At 29.1% G+C, this 20,998-nt stretch overlaps 3 protein-coding genes across 5 annotated transcripts; 1 reads left to right on the top strand and 2 right to left on the bottom strand.

The window, feature by feature from the left end:
• Window positions 1-564: 564 nt before the first annotated feature.
• On the bottom strand, window positions 565-6,526 carry LOC126842867 (uncharacterized). The gene is made up of 13 exons (XM_050580068.1): window positions 6,068-6,526; window positions 4,414-4,557; window positions 3,916-4,140; window positions 3,584-3,834; window positions 3,233-3,487; window positions 2,990-3,153; window positions 2,670-2,905; window positions 2,404-2,607; window positions 2,087-2,314; window positions 1,763-2,008; window positions 1,415-1,686; window positions 1,235-1,349; window positions 565-1,035 (listed from the first exon to the last, which is right to left on the bottom strand). The coding sequence occupies exons 1-13, from the start codon at window positions 6,161-6,163 to the stop codon at window positions 880-882; spliced, it is 2,592 nt and encodes an 863-aa protein (XP_050436025.1). The 5' UTR covers window positions 6,164-6,526; the 3' UTR covers window positions 565-879.
• An 856-nt stretch (window positions 6,527-7,382) lies between these two features.
• On the top strand, window positions 7,383-13,410 carry LOC126842764 (TATA element modulatory factor). Of its 2 annotated transcripts, none has more exons than XM_050579902.1 (19): window positions 7,383-7,925; window positions 8,846-9,185; window positions 9,262-9,472; window positions 9,536-9,743; window positions 9,826-9,916; window positions 9,999-10,117; window positions 10,305-10,345; window positions 10,412-10,515; window positions 10,619-10,739; window positions 10,806-10,978; window positions 11,096-11,287; window positions 11,385-11,573; window positions 11,639-11,838; window positions 11,919-12,111; window positions 12,192-12,333; window positions 12,407-12,514; window positions 12,582-12,708; window positions 12,774-13,009; window positions 13,087-13,410. In XM_050579902.1, the coding sequence occupies exons 1-19, from the start codon at window positions 7,664-7,666 to the stop codon at window positions 13,120-13,122; spliced, it is 3,093 nt and encodes a 1,030-aa protein (XP_050435859.1). In that variant the 5' UTR covers window positions 7,383-7,663; the 3' UTR covers window positions 13,123-13,410. The 2 variants fall into 2 exon arrangements, with proteins under 2 accessions (XP_050435859.1, XP_050435858.1); XM_050579901.1 differs by having other exon boundaries at window positions 9,999-10,183; window positions 13,087-13,409.
• A 450-nt stretch (window positions 13,411-13,860) lies between these two features.
• LOC126843248 (uncharacterized) lies at window positions 13,861-20,961 on the bottom strand. Of its 2 annotated transcripts, none has more exons than XM_050580635.1 (5): window positions 20,898-20,961; window positions 17,020-17,199; window positions 14,889-15,401; window positions 14,743-14,817; window positions 13,861-14,266 (listed from the first exon to the last, which is right to left on the bottom strand). In XM_050580635.1, exons 1-5 carry the CDS (start codon window positions 20,956-20,958, stop codon window positions 14,196-14,198), a joined length of 900 nt encoding a protein of 299 aa, XP_050436592.1. In that variant the 5' UTR covers window positions 20,959-20,961; the 3' UTR covers window positions 13,861-14,195. The 2 variants fall into 2 exon arrangements, with proteins under 2 accessions (XP_050436592.1, XP_050436593.1); XM_050580636.1 differs by lacking the exon at window positions 20,898-20,961 and adding an exon at window positions 17,742-17,878.
• Between the last annotated feature and the right edge of the window lie 37 nt (window positions 20,962-20,998).

The raw sequence follows: 20,998 nt of genomic DNA, 5'->3' as shown, positions 1-20,998 counted from the left end.
GTACGCTATAACTTTTTTTGTTGTTTTAAATAAATTTACCTGTTATGTGTTCGTTATAAATTATGTGTTCACTGTTATCTGTTTGGAAAGTCGTAGCAAAAATTAATTAAAAACAAATTTCTGAAGAAATCACTGAATTTTATATAGTCTTGTACGACGACCAAATATTATTATACTACATTTCATCTCAATCCCATTATTTTTCTCGATAGTTTTTTTCCCCCAATGTTAAGGTAAGAGTGAACTCCTCAAGGTACCAAATAGATAAAATTTATGATTTATAGAGTTGTTACTCAAAGAAATCTGTCCACTATAAAAAAAAAGTTACAGTGGGTAAAAACAAGCTCACATCATTGTACAACCAATAGCTTCTCAGCTATGTATTGAAGCTAAAATGAAATCAATCGTCTTGACTAGCGGTCAAGCACTGAAATTAGAAAGTCGAGGATTATTTTAGCACGTCAACAAGCATAACGGCAGACGTTGAGGAATGCAACACTAATTTCTTAATTTTTAAAATAAGAACATATAGATAAAATTGGTTTGGAAATAGTTTATTTACAACATATTTTTAAGTCGAGTTTTACATATATTACGTGACATTAATAAATGTAAGGTTATTAAAGATACATTTTTTTATAAATACGCATTATGCACTATATGTATAAGTTATAATAATTATTTTTTAATTTAAATAAAATCATAAAAATACTTAGTTTGTTTTTTTAACGAACATCTGCATCATCGAATTATTGCAATAAGTCAAAGTTTGTATGCGCACACAAAAAAAGGAGAAGGGGGTAACTGTAGGAACATATATTTATAATAACAAACGACAATAATAATAATTGTATCTCTCAACATTCAAATATGTACATCCTATAGTCTTCCGGCGAATCTAACGTTTGATCTGTAATCCTCATAAGTTCTCGATAAAACCATTAGACAAGGCCCTTTGACGGTGGCTAATAGTTGTGCCATCTCAAGTTGACTACATACATCCATTATATTATAAATAATGTTGAAGTAATATCTCTGTAAAATAAAAATGAATAGAAAATATGTAATATATATATTTTTTAACCTGCCGTTAGCCACACTATGGTCAAAACAGTGACATTTAGTCACACTGTCACTCGGTAAGAAATGTACGTAGGTCATACTTTATTTAAGTGTGACCAAAAGTCACACGACTAACGGAAGGTTAATACTATTTAATTTGAAATTTGAATACCAAAAATCTTGGAGATAAATGCTCATGCATGGTAAGGAGTTCTATTAAACTGCTGATTATGTGCTGACTAATATTTTCGAAATCTTGTTTGTTTGCTTTGAATAAACTTGAACACCTAAATCCAGTCAATACATTACAATTTTATTAATTACGCCAACTAATTAATAGAGTTTAATATACTTGTCAAGTTTGTGAAAAGGTCTGAGTAACTTTTTATCATTTGCGATTTCTGTAATATCTTTTTCTGTTATGAAAAACCAGCATTTTTTTACTACGTTAGCAAAAGTGACTAAATAAAGACCCAACGAGGGTTTTATACTATTGTTGGGACATTTGTACAAAACGATTAACAGTTCAGCAGTTTCTGTCAAAATATTTTCTGTAATTGTCGAACTTCTCTCGACAAAAGTAATTACACGCAACGAGCAATTTATTACTGTAGTTTTGTTTACCTATAAATATTAAATTATAATGCTTTACAAAATTAATTTGGAAAGAATGTTTATAAAACTATGTGATAAATCTTACCCAAAACACTTTAAGCATTAAAGAAAGTAGTTTTATTAAAAAAATCAACCGCTTTTGTGTCGGTACATTATTCAAACTAAATAGATATTTTTTGTTTAAGATTAAACAAAAATGGTTTACGGAGTCTCGGCGAACTTTCCTTTTTTTATTAAAATATTGCATGTTTAACAAACAGGACCAGAGTTCAAGTATAAACAGAAGATAACTGTCATCTATTGAAGAATCCTGTTTTTCCATAATCCTTATCTAAATAAAATATTAACTGTCATTACATCTGATAAAAAAAAAATATGTCATTAACAGTATTATAAAAAAAAAACCTACGGTTTCGTCCTTTAACGATTCTATGAACTTCATCAACATTTTATAGGAGAACAAATTTAAAAGTACTTTGGCTACTTTAATACCTAAATTTTGAGGAGTCAGTACACTTTTCAAACAATTTAATAAAAACGTTTTAGGCAAAAAATGAGAAATTTTGTCATAATGCAACAACAATTTGGTCAAAAAATACTTTTTATCGTCGATACTGATGACTTGATTGCTGTCAAACTAAAAATATATAAAAACCAAATAAAAAAAATTACTATTAAAATTAGAATAAAACAAATAATATATTATAATATTATAAAGTTGTTTACCAAAATAGAGAGATAATTGTCTAGGACACCTAAATTATTGTATAGACATTCTTCGTTATTGGTTAAAATCGAGAAGTGAAGTGATAAACTGTATGGTAATATCAATTGATTATTTGCAGTTGACTGTTGTGTGACGTGTATTGTTTTTTCATTCAGAGTGTAAAGTAAGGTGTTTATTATCGGGTCATGTTTCAAACTCACGTCCTAAAATAAAAATTAATTGTATTTTTGTCAAATATATTTAATAGTTGACACAATGAACTTACAGTTCTGTCACAGAAGAAATTTGAAGCGATAAATAACTTATCTGACAACTCTTCATCATCGCCAATGCCATTTAAAAGATCCTTAACGGTATTTGGTTCTATACATTGTGAGAGTACTCTGCATAATGATTTTACCAATTGGTTCATCTCGTTGTCAGACTTAACTTTATGGTAAATATCAAACGTATAACAAGCTGCTTTGAAATTCGACGGAAGTTTACAGGTTTTTAAATAATCTAAAAACAAATTCACGCACACAGTTTTAGTTATAACTCCAGAACAATATTTGTAACATAAGAGAAACATTGATATAAATTTACCAATTACAAGCAGTGTTAATCGAATTAGAACCGAATACTCCAAGTCAGAATTAATGGCAAAATCATATAACATAGAAAGCAAAACTAACGCAAACGGACATCTGTAGTTCCTTATAGCATGATCACCGTACGTATCATGTAATGATTGCAGAACACCGACAAAACTAAACATAATTAAAAAAAAAAAAAGCCCAATTAGGTACGTAAAAAAAAATTTGATTTATGAAAATTTGAATTACGTACGTGGTTATTTTACAATAACTATCGTTCAGAGTCATAACTTTTTTGTGCTTTTTAAAACTGAATAATTCAACAGCTTCCTTGCATAGATTGTCAAAATGAATTGTCCTCGAATCTGGAATTTCAGATTCAAATAGAGAAATTATGCATTCCAATGGAAACTTTTCGAAAATTTCCAACGTATGTTTCATATTTTTGTGTGGAAAATTACTAAAGACATTTTCTAACGTATAATATGTCATGATACATGTTTCAAATCTATTAACATAAAAAACAATGATTAGGAAAAATAGCTTTGAGTTATAAATTACATCTCTATCCAAGTCACATAATTTGGAATGATTATTTTCTCACTTGGTATCTCCGGTTATCGTCATAAAGAATTTACATTCATTCAAGTTATAACCAAATTCATTACAATACTTCGCCAATTTTTGCATATAAGCTACTTTTAGTTTAGCGGGTATTAAATGGTTGAAGTCATGCAGGTTATCCAAAATTAGTTTAGAATCGCCAACATCCAATAATAACTTCAAATTTTTTTTAAGAAGTTTTTTCTCATTTATATTTGACAAAAATATTATATAGTCCAATAAGAACTCGCACTGAAACAAAGTAAAAATATAGTATTATGTTTAATTTTATATTTTTGTTTTCAGAAATTAGAAAAAGAAAGGTATACTTACAAAAGTTTGTGTAATTTTACAAATGACAGAATAGTTATCTACACCAGTTTTAAAAAAATCAAGTTTTGATTTAATTGTATCACATATATACTGTTCGTTTGTATAATCCTGAATCGATTTATCACCATCACCAGTTTCGTTGATATCTTCCGAATAAATAACACATTTTAAATGCGATATTGTACAACTCAATTCCATATAAGCAAGAAAGGCTTTATGATTTAACTAGAAAAAAGTTTAAAATTATATAATGCACAATAATACGAGTATTAATAGAAAATAATTTTTTTTAATAAATAATTAAACTTAAACCATTAATAAGGTTTAATTTGATGATAACGTCTTAATTTTATGTATGATATAATCAGAAATGTTAATAGGCAATTTGTTTTCAAAAACTACAAGATAACTAACCCAACAATACAATTACAGAAAAAACATATTTTTTAATATATCACTATAAAATTAAAAAACCTTATTTAATAATGTTTTACTTACGGGTTCTATTAAATCTGATTTTTTAAAATACATCATTATATCTATTGCATATTTCAAAATTTTGACTGTAGATGAAACAGTATTAAAATAATTAGAAAAGCTTATTTCAAAATTCATCAAACCATCATTAATTGATCTTAAAGCCTGAAAAAAATTCAATGATTATTACTAAATTATCATCATAGGATTATTTTATGGTTAATCATATTAGATAAATTATTTAATGCTATTAATTTTGCAACCTAGGATAATATATTTCTACAGTAGTGTTATTATTAAAGATACTCCAGATAAAACACTTAAAAGTTACCTTTGAAAACAATATAAACTGTAAAAAAAGTAATTTTTATAGTTGTTATAAGCACCTAACGATTTTTTGTTTGCCATATAATAAGTGTTTTTAATTCTGATTATGAATCTGAAGTCAAAATTAGGCAGACTCCTCTAGTTGATAAGTTACTACAACTTGGAACTTTAAAAATATTATTGCGTGAAATTAACGCGGCCTTCCCCCCCCCCCCCAGGAAGCCGTGTCACATGTCCAGGAAAAAAAGGACCAAGAAGGGCAGGGGCTGCGTCGGCCGCTAGCTGTTGCCGCCGCACCTGAGCTTAATCGATTTTACTCCCCCCAGACCCGAATTTCGATTATTTTTTTTTAATCGATTTGTTTTTCAATGCTGAAAACACAATGGTGCAAAAAAAAATTGCAGAAACGCTTAGTTTTGAAGTTACATCTACTTGAACTTGGGGAAATTATTGTTGCGCGAGACGCCCGAAGCACCCGCGCCGTCACCACCATCATGCAGCATTTGACGACATAAATCACAATTGAAGAACACAATAGTTAGTGGGATTTTGTTGAGATTTTTTATTTCCCAAATAAAAGTGTTTTTTAAGCTAATTACGAATCCAAAGTCAGAATTAGGCGGACTCCAATAATTCAATAGCTGCCGACGCAACTAGGACCCCGCCCTTTGTGGTCCTTTTTTTTTACCAAGCACGTAACATGGTTTCCAGAGCCTGCATCCACGGCGGACCGCGGGCGTCGCGTCGTGGTCGCCTTGCGCAATGATAATTCTCCAAGTTCAAATACCTGTAACTTCAAAACTAAGCGTTCCGCAATTTTTTTTTTGCACCATCGTTTTCAGCTTTGAAAAACCAATCGGTTGAAAAAAAAATCGAACTTCGGGTCTAGTGTGGTAAGTCGATTTGTTCCCGAGCCTGACGCCTACTGTTAAATGAGGAAACTTCCAAAGTTCAAGTAGCTGTAACTTTAGAACTAGAGGAGTCCGCCTAATTCTGACTTTATATTCGTAATCAGCGTAAATAAACCTCATGTGGTAATAAAAAAAGGTGTCCAGTAAAGTACATTTATACTCAAATTTGAAAAGGCGAGATATACCATTTGTTTTTTATCAATGATAAATATTCTGTTTCATTAACAAAATATTACATAGTTTTAATAGTTTTTATCTACGTTTACAGGACTTATATTGAACAGTTCTACGATTTAATTTTGCGAATAAATTTAATTTAGGGGGTTCATAAATTGAAAATAAACATGTACAGATCAACGTAATATTTATTATAATACTATTGTCAATAGGTATCACTTCGTCTACTACATGAAATGTAATAAAAATAGTGTACTCACTTTTAGAAATTTATCATCATTGCACTGCGCTGGTTTAGCATTTTGTTTTTCAATGAAATTTTCGAGCATTTTCATCAACTCGATGCTTGATGTCATGTTTATTGTTGGCAGAATAATGATTACGGCGGAAAAAGTTATTTAATATTCAAGAAAAAAGATAGTTTAATATATTATGTATATATTATAATAAATAGCGCCAGTGATATATGGACATTATCACATTAACAAGTTTCAAAATTCAATATTCAAAAACGCATTTTCCACATGCACATGGTAGCGTAAACACTAAACGGTGCCCGCTAATAATAATCGTGTATAATATACCTTCTTTAATAATAATTATTGTTGTCTAATCTTTGATTTGTATTCTGTATTGACAAAACTCCCTTATCAGTCATCAAGGTATAGGTAACCAATACCGCTAAGTCGGTATCCGGTATAAGGCCAGCTGTAGCAACAACAGCTGCTGCTGACTTCTTATGCACTTATACTACCCAGTGGCCAGTACCCTGCTAAGTGCTAAGCAGAACTCTGAAGTATCGTAATTTGAAGAAAAAAAATTCTTAAAAACTTATTAAACCAAGTAAAAACCTTTTTACGGCACTTTTACTTAGGAGAGCAGTATTAATAGGTCTTTATTACTTTATCTATGTTTAGGTTTTTTATATGTACATGTGTATGCAGTATGTAGATAAATGATTATAGATCTATCGCCTAAGATCATTTACAATATTTGAATATGTAATAGACTACAGAGATATATTTATTTGTATGGGTCTATGGGTTATCGAATAACACAAGAGCATATAAACCAGAGCTTAGTTTAGGTATATTATGGCATAGAAGGTCGACAGTGGTTATGTGTACTAGGCCGGGGAGAATATGGAGCATGGCAGGATTTCATTGGAGCGAATAAGGGACAATTCGTTTAAATATTAATGTGCATGTTGTTCGCCGAGCTATACTTACTCAGAAATTTATTATTTTTCGCCCGTGATGTTTTTTTGGGGGGGGATCTCGCAAGGTATATACGTCATGTACTGATGTCGTATTCTTATTGAGTGAGTAAATTGCAGTAGCAGTAAATCAAGAATTTTGTTAGTGGTGCCCATAGAGTTAAAATATGTATAATGTCTGTAAAATAAACTTAATAGTATAATCAAAAATGGTATATATATATAAGTGGTATAAAGTCATATATTTTATATATCCTCCATATATATAAAGTGATTGTTTGTAATTTGTATATATATATACATTTAGAGATTTACTTGAAATTATCATTATCATTTATCAATCAATTGATAACAAAATTACAGTGATAACGATATTCGATGTACACATCACTACAAAATACTTGGACGAGTATGTCGGCTAAAGAAGTCGTATACTCGAAGTTAAGTAGTGATGTAAATACTAAATATTGATAGTTATTAGTTTAACGTTTGCAAGTTTTTGGTGCAAGTTATTTATGTTCGTGTTTTTCTAGTCATTCTGTCATGACGAGTGTATTTTTTTACCGTGTTAAATTATTTAATCAAAGTTCGTGGCCCTCAATTATAACTATTTTATAAAGAGGCGAGTTTTGTAATCGCAATGAGCTGGTTTAATCAGTTCGACACCTCTGGATTCGCTAGTTTAGCGAAAACAGCGTTGAAAGAAGCCCAAAAAACCATCGACAAAGCGTTGGATATCAAAGACGAAGATGATGGTGATGAAGCGTCTGCGACCAATCCACCATCAGAAGTGGGCGATAATGATTCTTCACAAAAAATATCCAAACTAGGTTCTAGTCTGTGGAGTTCATTTACAAACTCGGTATTCGAAAGTGAAGATGATCCTGCAGAGAAACAAAATGGTACGATAATTAATGGTCATATATATTATAATTTATAATTAATATGTTGTAATTAGAGTAGATAATTTGTATTATCTTTCTAAATTAGCAACCTAATGATCAATCTATACATCGATATATATTGTATAAAATATATCTTTGCCTAGCCGGAACCACTGAAGCTATGTGTATGAAATTTGGTCAGTAGTTACGTTTTATGATGTAGATACCCATTATGAAAGGATTTTCCAAAATTCGACTGTTAAGGGGGTAACAATGGAAAACGTTATTTTGTAGTCTAATTTTTTTTAATTCTGTGCATTTACTATAATAAGAATTGTGATAGTAATATTGTTTACTATAAAGACTGGGCGAAGCCAGATAACACAGCTAGTGAATATATAAAATCAATTGTATTGTTGTTAATTCTGTTTTGAAAAATATTGTGATTTTAAGATTTAAAAACGAGTACATAAAACATAATACTCATTTTTTTGAACGCCTAAAGTTAGGAAAGAAATGTTTCTGTGTGGAGACTTACATTCAGCTTGTAAGGCCATAAGTAGTTGTACAAAATCTACAGTATTATCTCTGCATAAGATTACCTTATAGATATTTTTATTTTAACTTCAATATATTTTATTCCTGTACTTAATCATCATCATAGAAGCTTAATGCCCCTTAAAGGCCCAACGCTGCCATCATGAGATGATGGTTTTCTAAATGAAATTACTGTCTAGAACGAGTCGTCAGTCCGTCACCGGAGAGGGAGATGACGGCTCTTTTTTATCAGACAATCTCCTGGCCAACCAACGAAGCATCCGTGACTGAGTGTTGAACCGGCGACAGTGAACGCCAAACACACTGACATCTTACCCACACAGCCTCCTCTTGCTGTACTTAATACAGAATTATTTATATAGTAATTTTTTATGTTTTAGAAATGAGATCAAGCATGTCATTGGATTTATCTTCAGTCGTCGCCAACCAACCAGCTCGCTCCTCTTCTGGACCAACATCGACCACACGAGATGATCAATTTAATGTCATCGAACTCGATTCTGAGCCAAATGTTGATGTTGTTCACAGAACTCGCCGTGAAAGTTGTAGCAATGCTAATCGCCTCTCTGCAGTAAGTTGTGATAGTGATCGAAAGTCTACAATTTCTACTGATAGTGTTGAAGTACTTGGATCTACTTCCACTACCACACCAGAATCATCCGTAGAAGTCATTACGTCCAGTTCAGTAGAAGTATTAGCTGTTGTATCCGAGCCAAACAGGTAATGATTTAGGTTCAAAAAAATGTTTTTTAAATAATTTATAATATATCAATCTATAAAAAATATATATATTTAGGACAAATGAAAAACAATATTCCCCCGATGCTATTGAACCAATACCAGAGCTAGTTGAAGATGAAGACAGCCTTACTTGTTCAATATCAGATAACGTAACGTGTATGCCTAACGAAGAGACTATTTTACCACATCATGCAGAAATGCTAATGCTTAAATCAACAACATCGTCATTAGACATTTCCTTAACTGATTTATCATCGCCTCATGAAGTAAAATAACAATTTTTTTTATAAATTTTGACTATTTTTGTTAATTATCTTTTCTGTTTTTAGAATTCTGGCGCATTAAATGTATTAGAAGAAGAAACTACAGAATCGATGAGCAATCAAAACACTCTACAACCTCAAGACACGTCTGTTAAAACAACAGACGATAAAACAAATACTCAAAGCCCTTCAAATACTTTGAATCTTAGTAGTTCAACGACTGATTTGTTGAAATTATCGGATACGACTTTAGAAAGTAGCAGTTGCGACGATGGTAATATTATCGCTTGATCAAATATAATTGCATAAATATACAAGTATTGGAACTCATTAATTGATTTGTTTGATTTTATTAGAAACTATGGTTGGTAGTGCATTAGATGAAGTGGAAACAGCAGGCTCTGGGGATGATGTACGTGAACAATCTCCTCATGTTTCTGTTGACAAGTAAAATCCTTTTGTAGCCATAATACAAATATTGTAAATAGACCACCAATAATGTGTAAATTATTATATTTTATTTTTGCAGCCACTCGGATTTTGTAAAAATTGGTTCGAGTGGAACTAATTCTTGTGATGAACTCGAAACATGGACGTCATCAGATATTGAAGTCATATCAAGTCCTGCGACTAACGAAGATAGTGAAAGTAACGCCTCGCATCGTCATAGTCCTGTTAAATACCAACCGTATAATTTATCGTCTTATGTATCAGGTTAAAATTACTACCTGTTTTTTAGCATGGAACATGTTTTATCATTTTAGCCGTTAGTCTTTAAGTAGACTGTAACTTTTTTTAAATTATTATTAACAAAATATTTATTTCCCAATTACAGGACACCAACAAGGGGCCAAAGATTTTGAAGATCTTCAAAAAGTATAAAAAAAAAAAAAGGTATAAGAATAATACAATATTAATATATTATATTTTGTTACTTTACAGAAAGTCGTTGAACTCAATTCCATAGTCAAAGCTAGAGAATCGAAATTAATTGATTTAAGTAAAAAAAATGCTGAATTAGCTGCTAGCAACTCTGATATGAAAAGGTGTGTACTTTTTTTAAAACAAAATAAATTTGTTTTTAATATTTTTTTGTTAAAATGGATTTTAATTTAAAATAAAGAATTGTATCTATTATTGTTCTCTTAGCCAAATAGATTATTTAAATTCGAGTCATTTAAACGAAGAATACACACAAAGATTAGCAACAATGGAAAAGAAATTTCAACAAGCGATTAGGGAGAAAGATCAGTTACAAAAACAACTAGATGTAAGCAATCCATATAGTTTATTCAATACAGAATACTGATTAACATGCAATTAAAATATTTTACAGCAAAACAAAAATTCCGCTCAATTTAAAAACTTGATCGAAGACAAAGATACTTTAATTAAAGAACTACGAGATGAAGGTGAAAAACTAAGTATACAACACCTAAATTTGAACAACATAATAAAAAAACTTAGAGCAGCCGAAAAAGAATCGCAAAAATCTATAAACAAGTACAAGTTAGTAATACCATTAATTACTACTATGCATAATCAATAGTATAACATGATATATATTTTTTCTATTTTGTCAGTTTTAATCGATGATTAAAATTTTGAAATTACTTTGGTTTTTAGAGAACAACAAGAAAAATCATTTCAGGAATTAGAAAGGATAAAAAAATCATTGGTAGCCAAAGAAGAAATGGAGAGAAGTCAAATTGAAGCGATTCATCAATTGACAAAGACTAACCAAAATGTTGAAAAAGAAAATATAAGTTTACAAAGTCAAGTAGATAATTTGACTTCAACACTTGTATCACTACAAAAGTAAGTGACATTCATAATTTATTTACATACATTCATTATATATTTTTTTTAATTGTCTAAAATAATAAATTACATTATTTTAAAAACTTTTTTATAGAAATATTCAGGATAAAGAAAATATAATAATAGAATTAAAAAAAAGTGCTAAAGAATTAAAACTTTTGGAAGACAATAAACAAAATGTAGAAGATAAGTTAGCCGAAAAAAATATACAATGTGAACAAATGGATACTGTAATAAGTAATTTAAAATCAAACTTGTATAAGATTGAAGAAAATAAACACATGTAAGACGATAATGGAATCTTTGAAATTTGTTTGGCTATATTTAATAAACAATTATTATTTTTAGGGTTATGAAAGAGTTAAAACAGGAAAATCTCTCGTTAATAAGAAGACTGGAAGAATCTGAAAGAAAGTTACAAAATTCATTACAAGAGACTTTTAGAACTACTCAACCGCTTGTAAAAGAACTAGAGGAAAAGTCAAACGTCTTAAAAGCATTAGAGAGTGATTTCGAAAAACGAGAACAGTTGCAGCTGAAAACTATAGGTATGCATTATTTTACTTGGATAGCTTACCAAGTATGGTTATTCAGTATTATGAAAAATAATTTCTAACTGTTATTTTAGGTGATTTGCAAGCGACATTGGAAATCTCCGAACATAAATTCAAAATGATGGACGCTAAAATTAATGAAGCCAATGTTTCTATTAAAAAGTACAAGGAACGAATCGAAAACCTAATAGGAAGTGAAAACTTTTTGAAGGCTGAAATTGATAAACTCAAGGAAGAAAGTAGAGTTTTAAATTTTAAATTGGACGGGTTAGTAAAAAAGAATATACTTTTATAAAAAAATTATTTTATAATATTATTATATAATATTTATAATATTTTTTTTTTAGATTTTCCAAATTAGAAAGTGAAGCTGCAAGTAACAGAAAACAATTGGCTGATGCTGCATTACGAATTCATACTCTTGAAAATGAATTAAAACTAGAAAAAGAAAAAAGTAGCTTAGAAGTTGAAAAAAGAAAAAAATTACAAGTAACAATGTTTTGTGTAAAATATATTACAGCGACAGCAGACAATAACGTATTTAAACAAATATATTTTTTAGAATGAAATTCAAGCTCAGCAACTAGTCACATCTCATGTTTCTCATCAGTCGTCTCCCAGTACTAGTGTCGGCGTTCCATCTATGGAAGAATCTTCCTTTTGGCCATCTGTAACTAATACATTTAATTTTGTTCTGTATAGTATTTACGTGCAAATAATAATTTAAATTTATTTAGTTTGCCGATGACGACAGGAGCTCAATAACTGAAAGAGCAGGCAGTGTTTACGATTCTATGAGACCATCGTTTAGCAATACAACGACAATTTTAGAAAATTTACAGTCTCAGATAAAGCTAAAAGAAGGTAAGAACAGTAGTTTAATTATTTTATTTTATTAACATGTTATATTAATAAAACTTTTTTAACAGGAGAAGCACAACAGCTGCAATGGGAGTTGTCCAGAAGAGATCATGAAAGGGATCAGTTGACGACGGAATTAGCTGCTTTAACTGTCAAAGTAGAAGAACAGTCAGCTTCACTGACGGAATTGTTAGACTTGCAAAAGAGGTACGATGCACTGTTACAGTTATATGGTGAAAAACTTGAGGAATGTGACGAGTTGAAATTAGATCTCCAAGATGTGAAAGACATGTATAAAGCACAGGTGAACAAATTTAAGTGATTCAGTTGCTGTTTCATTGCATTTTTTAATTAATCAAAAAATTCTTAATGTTTTTATAGATTGATGAACTGCTCAAAAGAGATAAAACCGGGTAATCTTTTACATATTACCAATAAAATGGTTCATCGTTATGAGCTAATATTATAAAAGGCTACTATAGTATTTATATTTCGGCTTTATTTGCAAGTTATAAAAAAAAAAGACAAATTTACTCAAAATACTACTATTATTATTATTCCAAATTATATTTACCACCTTGTCATTGTTTATTTTGTTATCTGTTGGTTATTATTTTATTGTAAAAATATTTTAAGATTTATTTGTTTGTTTAAGCGTACACATTTTTTTAGTGCAATTTACTCCTATTAATATTCTGTATGTTACAAAACTTATTTATAGTATTATATTGTATTATAATATATATCTGTGATAATAAAATATGTAATTTTATTTCACTAGTTATTTTGTTTGTGAAATTGGGCTTTGTTGTTAAAATTGTAAAGTATGACGAATCACAATAGTTTAAATTTAGTATTTCTGTTAAATAAAGCTAGCAGAAACTTAACAGAAAAGGTACATAAGGGATTATTTTGTTTTATTAAGTCTGTATTTGTTTTACAATTGTACTAGAATTTATGGAAGAATAGGAAAAAATAAAAATAAATAATACTCAAAATAAAATAAATCTATTTTTATTATTACATTTGAAAACAGTATAGGTAATACATTTCTTACTGTATTTTCACATCAATAATATTAAAGAGTAATGAAAAATTGTTACATGTATTGCATTTATAAAGAATTTTTTTTTTAAATGAGTTCATTGATATTTGACAAGTGTTAAATTTAGAATAAACGTAAACTTTTAGTATCTCTAAAAATTATGTGCTTTAGAGTAATTAATTTATAGAATTTCTTTTCCATAAGTCTTAGAATTGTTTTGTGGGGTAACATTATGTTTCGAACATTATTCTTATGATTAAAAAAATAATTAAGTATATAATTAATAATAAAAAGTTTTTGGAGTTTAAGGCTAGAAAAGTACAGTTCTTTTTAACTGGAAAATCTTTTCCAGCTCTTAACTCCAAACATTTTTTAACTGGAAAAATCAGACAGCAGACTCTGTATTGATGTTGGGAAACATTGAACGAACTCCATCACCACCACATCAACGTAACAACCAGAGTCGTGAACTAATGTTACTCATGTAATAGTAAGCAGTAGCCACCATAAAGAAAACTGAAAAAAAAAACAAGATAGAACTGTTATTTTGTGATAGTTAATATATTATATTCACAATAGATAAAACCTGTACAAATAAGTTTACAAATAGTAGATAAAAGTATTCTAATAAAAAAAAATCTTATTATAATTACGACTAAGAACGATTAAGTATACATTTTTAACTCAAAGTGAGGCTTACAACTTTTTACAATGAGACATATTATATAGAAAAGAAATAAAACATGACATTTCTCATATTATCATCACCAATTTTAGATTAAAAATAGAAATCATACTAGAGTTATAATGTTATATAATTTTTTATCAGTTGAATTATCATATTTAATTAATAATAATTATTTGAAAAACCTTTATAGCTTCACGTTGAAGCTGAAGAAATATTTGGTTTACATGTTATTTCAGTTTTAAAATAAAGTGTTAAGTTATCACTTACCACTTACAAATGTCATTATTTATTATAAATAACTTACCAAAGAACAAAAGTGAACCTATAGTCCAAACATCAATGCCTCTGCTATTTTCTTTCCTTTCTTCTTCTTTTTCAGCTAAATAAAAAAATAATAAATAAAAATTTTCATTGCGTTGCATATTTAGAAAGTGGAAAGTAGAAACTCACCTAGACTGTTAAATTCGACAATCCCTGATAAGGAATTATTGGTCAAGGTAGTAAAGTTGGCCAAATTTTCAATATTCTTTCCAATAATAGATGGTGTTGTCACGCTCATAATATTATTATCATATTTTTCTGATGTATGATTTTTTTTTGTTGTCTTTGATGTTTGATTCACAAGAAGACTCAAAGGAGTGGTTGATGAAGAAAAATTGTTATGAATGGTGTAGTTTAATGAATCTGTCTTGATTGTTGTTGCATTTTGAGAGTTTCTCCTAATCCGGTTTGACAAGTTGTTTTCTTTTTTAATGTTTAAGAGGATCAATGTATGATGTGGAAATTCCTCCGATTGAGACGAGGGGAAAAAACGTGGAAAAAAATCTGGCCCCATTTTATAAGTTCTGCTTACTAATTTAATGCTTTTGTTAGAAGTATCTAACTGTTTAGATAAGCAGTTAGAAGTATCTAACTGCTTTGATAAGTCATTAAATACACCATTGATATACCACAACAAAAACACTGCAATCATAAATTGTTCTTTACATAATAATTTATACAAAACTTTTGGTATTATTAAATTAATTAATATTTATTAATACACATTTAAATTTCTTCAAATTGTCATTACTTCAATAATAATAAGACGCTGATTATATATATTTTCAAGGGGCAAATATAAGTAAAATTTAACTTATATTATTCTAGAAGGTATTTCAACTATCGTAATTAAATGGTGTACGACTAATTTTTTTTTGTATTATCTACTTTTAAATTTTAATTTTTTTACGAGATACAGCAAAAGTTTGATTAAATAACTTACCTTTCTTGTAAAATGGTTAGATTTTTATGATTTTTTTGTTTTAAAATAGATTATATATTACAGCCCATAACGATTACAGATTTTCTATAATATAATAGCTATTTTCAGAAAAGATAACTTAAAACCACTTATTTTATTATTTTTAAAAGGATATTAGTGTCGAAAATTAAAATTTTTAGAATCCACCATCTTACAAAATCTGATCCCGACTACTCTAGAAGTCATGTTCCCTATTTTTGCAAAGAACATTTGGAAGCAAGAAACTGAGCACCTAATTAAAGAGATTTTTTTTTTAATGAACTGAGACTGCAAGATATGAAAAAACAAATCAAAAACTAATTTAGTTTTGTTTATAAAAAAATATATTATTTTTTACTAATATATATTGTCCATCAAATGGAAAATTAATGAGTTTTTTTTTATATTAAGAGCAATTTGTCTTATTGTAACACCAGGTGGGTTGATATGGCCAAGGATTTAAATTTTTAACCAAATCCCATTTCAAAAAACACTTTAAAAAATTAATTAAACTAATAAATACTATTATTTACATTAAATAGTGTACTAATTAAGGATACTAAAAAATACTCAGCAAAGCTTGGGGTTGTATACTCCTGTAGCTTAAGTACCTATGTTCTTTCTTTATTGGGATTAAAGTTTTTATAAATATTTTTTTTCTGTAGGGGCTATAAATGAACAAAAATAAATAAACAAACCCTAAACTAAAAACGCAAGTCTAAGTTTTTTATTTGGCAAATTATCAATAGACAATTAATCTACAGCTAGACATACCCTAATACTCTCTATACTTATACATTTTATAGCTGTAAGTTATATATTATTAAAATGTTTAATTCTAAAAAATACAGAAATTATGAGAATATGAAACGATTATTTATTTTAAGTATTTTAGAAATTTCAATAAATAGAGTTAACATACACATATTTTAATAAGGTATCTGGTTATAAAATATATACTTGGATATTTAATTTTACTACAATTATTAATATGTATACACAGAGAAAAAATAGTAGGATATTATGAATACACACTATAAGATGCCAAGCTATAAGTTTGGTTACCCGGGCCCATTTACAAGGGATAATGTGTATGAAAAGAAAACTGAAATGTTATCTAAAGCAAAACTATACCTAACAAATTTTACTTAAGAAACGATTTCGTTGTGTTTTGAAATGATACGTCATGACAAACGTCACTAGTCGCAGTTCGATTAGCCATGTTAAAAAAAAAACAACTTTAACGTATAATTTTACAAAAAGAAAGTTAGCAGGGACAAAACAAATTTCTATACTTACCGAGACTGACTAACAAAAGTGACAAAACTGCACAAAAAGAAATACGAGCATTTTTCCTTAATTTGTTCATTGTTGTAAGAAAAATGCGTGCGAGAATGGCCGATGGCGTCGAAAGAAATGACAAATTAACGGCGCTGCTACTTGCTAGGCAGAACAATAGTAGACGTAAAATAATGTCAACTGGAAAAAAAAAACAAGCAACATCAACATCCATCGATGAGTTTAATCTCCTGGAAAAAAATTTTTAGTAGCAATTTTTTTTTTAATTCGAAAGTAATTGGTCAAATCAGAAGTCATTTATCATAATTATTTTATGAGTTACGAAGTTATGATCATTTTTTGAAAACGATTTTTTATACCTACTCTGTTTTATAAATTTTCATCTAGGTTTTTAGTCAGCTAATGCTAGATTTTTTTTTATACATACAAACACAACATAAAACAAGTATAAACTGAACTTGTGCCATTCATGAATCCAAAACTACTTTTACAGTTAAAAAAAAAATAAGAGATCAACGTATATAACTACACTGTTTGGTATTTATAATTTATAACATATTTTTTGGATACCTATACCATGCGTTATCAATTATAACTTACAAGCCAATTAACAAGCGTATTATCCATCAAAGGTGGTTGTTGATATTAAAGTAATAATAAAGCATAGTAAGCATAGTAAATTCTGAATAATGAAGATGATTGATATACATAAATATACTTACTACTTAGCATTGAGGTGGAGTCTGGGTCAAGGTCTATCTTATTCTATTTGGCGCGTTCCTCAACTGATATTGTTATGATTTATTTTAAGAATGTGTGTCTAGTGTTTACCGGTTGTGTTCTCTTCTCTAAATGTATATTTATCATACATTTTGGAATTTTTATCAGTACATCTTGAAAAAGCAATTTTACTGTTTGTTGTTTGAATAAAGTGACTATTTTCATTGATGTGTTATCTCGTTGCAATTTTTTTTTCTTATTTTACGTACGTATACATTGATTTGTTAACAGTCTGCTAATTTAAAACTTAAAAAGACTATCAAAGGGATCAAGCTAGTCGCAAGTTGATGGAACCACTCTGTTCTTTTTAAACGATTTTGTTATTGCTATGTTTATTCGTAGTATATCAGTAAATATTGTGAATTAAAGCGCTTATACAAGCGACCGTGCTTGCATCAAATTAACACTATAAAGCTCGAAGTACAGATTTATTATTGTCTACCAAGACAAGCAAGTAAATAATTTAAATGTTTGTACATGACAGGAATTGCTATTACTTTGACATTAGCAACCAGATTGGACGAATGACACAAATAAATATGAACATTAAATTAAATGCTACCTATCCCTATACAACGAACGCGATAATAAACGCCGAATTGTTGAAATTTCACTTGGAGATGGTAATAATAATAACATATTAACTGCCTAATGTACAGAAAAGCTTATTATTATGCATGATGCGTTCTTCTGGCCTACTGTTGTCACGTCGTATAAGTAGATACTAGAAATTTTGCACAGTTGACAATTTAGAACGAAATCAGTTTAAGAGACCCGACTAACACTTTATTATGTTTTTGTACCAGGACCCACGGATTTTGCTAAAAAAACTTCATCCTTTTTTCTTTATGACTCCACATCTAATTATTTTTCTTCTTGGCCTTATCCCATACACTATAGTGGAGTCAATACAATGCTCTACTATATATGTATGTATAACACTTATACATACACGAATAACAAGTTATCTGCTTTCAACAAACCCCTCGTTTTTTATTAAACATTAAAGGTTCAATTCCCTCCTTGGAAAAAGATGTTTACAACGAAATACCAAAATTCTTTAAATGTAAAATTAACTATACCTTAGCGACGTGGCGGTTCTTTGAAAATAATTGTTTTATTTTAAAAATATACAATTTTCTTCTCTTTACATTAGTCGCCTACACAAAACCATTACACGAACTGTTTATTTATTAAAATCGTTAAAATAAACATTTTCATGAGTCTTTAAACTGTCGTTTCGTTGTTTTAGTAGCTCATGTTATTGACGCCCTGGGCCCTGGGCAAAACCCAAAACTTTATATATTATTAATCAACGTTTTACTTTTCGTGTCTTTACATTTAAGCTGGATCGCATAAAACTTTATTAGTGTCTTAAACCATTTTTTTTAGGACCTAATTATTGTAGGTATTTCTATGGGTACAATTGAATAAACACCGTAGGAATCAGACAAAGTAAGCAAGTAGTACTGCAAAGTATTCTTATTCTATCGTTAACATGTAAATAAAAATAATAGACAGTAAAATTGAGTAAAAGAATGCTGAGAACTTTTTTTAAAAAAACTCTAAAGTAAACTAAACGGCTTTTATTATTTGACAACGTCGCGTCGTTGCACCACAAGAGTTATTGCCCGTTCGAATAATGTTAATGAGTTTTCTAGTTCTTTTTATTCTTTAAAAAAAGACACTATTTAACTGTGAAAACCGTGAGCTTTATGTCTTTAAGTTGACAAGTTCTTTTGACATAGGTAATCATGATTCATGCAACTACTATCGATAATAAATAATTTGCCTTCTTATGACACAGAGGACACATCAAGTTTAGTTATTTGTCTTACTCAGATTCAGTGAACGGATTCATTTTAATTTTGTATTTTTTTTTTTAACGAAGTAGCCGAAATATACAATATTATAGTTATTTATGCATATTATTAGCTTTTGAAATTGTATAAAACACACACAAACTCACACTCATGTGGTTTTCCCCCGTACAGTTTGCAATTCTATTTGGATTCAACATTAACTGTTGCAATTCGTTTTATATTATATTTGTTGAACAATATCCTCGAGGGACCGGGGCTTATCCCCTACATTTTTTTTTCATCTGAAAGGATGTTCCCAATCCGTCCCCCCCCCCCCCGGAGAATTTACTCTAGTCTGCACGCAAGTTTATTAAAAACAAACGGTACCTTGGAGGTGGAAACTTGGTGACAAACCTAATAAACAAATAAAATAGGAAAGACTAAACAATTTTTTTAGCTTCGATGCGGTTTTAAATTCATTATTATTAAATTTTAACACATATTTTAATTTTACTTTATATTAAAAATTTTAACAATTAAGACATGTTTCACTTTGTCGGAGAAATATAACCTAAATATTCCTACAACATCGACAAAACGAATATTTAAAAGAAAAGCTTAGTATTTTAAAAAATTTTAAGATAACAACATAATTAGTGATGGGCAAAAATTCACGAATACTTAACTGTGTACTGAGTACTGAGTGTTAACTGAGTACTGTAAAAGTTTCATAATACATTTGTATTTAATTAACAAAATCATTTTTTTTAATTTTTCATAGATTCAAGTCATTTGATATATCATTAATAAATATATGACCAAAAAAAATTAATGAGGGAAAAAATACAGTGACAATTTCTTATGAATCTAAATGATAATTTATATGATTTACTTAATTTCAATAAAATAGGATATTAAAAGAACATGACTGTTAAACAGTTTTTCGTTAAATTATAAATATAATGCTTATAAATCAAATTCTTTAAGTTCAGGTCCTCCCCTCTAAAAACAGACGCCAAGTACACCTTCAGTTAAAAAAAAATGTACTTGAAAGTTTCAAATTTTTATTTTTTAATGGATACTTGCTGTCAAATTAGTTTTTTTTTTTTGTAAGTTATTATTTTTTTTTACGCTGTCGTTTTCATCACAGTATAATTTGGTAATTCTGTAAATCAATTACTTCGGTTCCGCACCGTACATACGCGCACAGCGCACCTGTACTATAGTGATATAGGATGTAAGTACAGATTATATACATAAGTATCATCATATACATATATATATTTCTATATTTACCTCTATTTCCATCATTGTTGTTCACAGTAAATACGCGGGCACAATCACCTAGCGTGTACATTATTGATCGGTCCAGGGCCAAGGGAAGCGGCGCGTGCGGC

This window comes from Adelges cooleyi, unplaced genomic scaffold (assembly GCF_023614345.1).
Source record: "Adelges cooleyi isolate 19-005CV unplaced genomic scaffold, UGA_ACOO_1.1 ACOO_flye_CR_arks_rails_tigmint_CR_PRNA_574, whole genome shotgun sequence".
Classification (NCBI taxonomy): domain Eukaryota; kingdom Metazoa; phylum Arthropoda; class Insecta; order Hemiptera; family Adelgidae; genus Adelges; species Adelges cooleyi.
The sequence above is the reverse complement of the archived record's forward strand: the minus strand, read 5'-3'. Positions and strand labels throughout refer to the sequence as shown.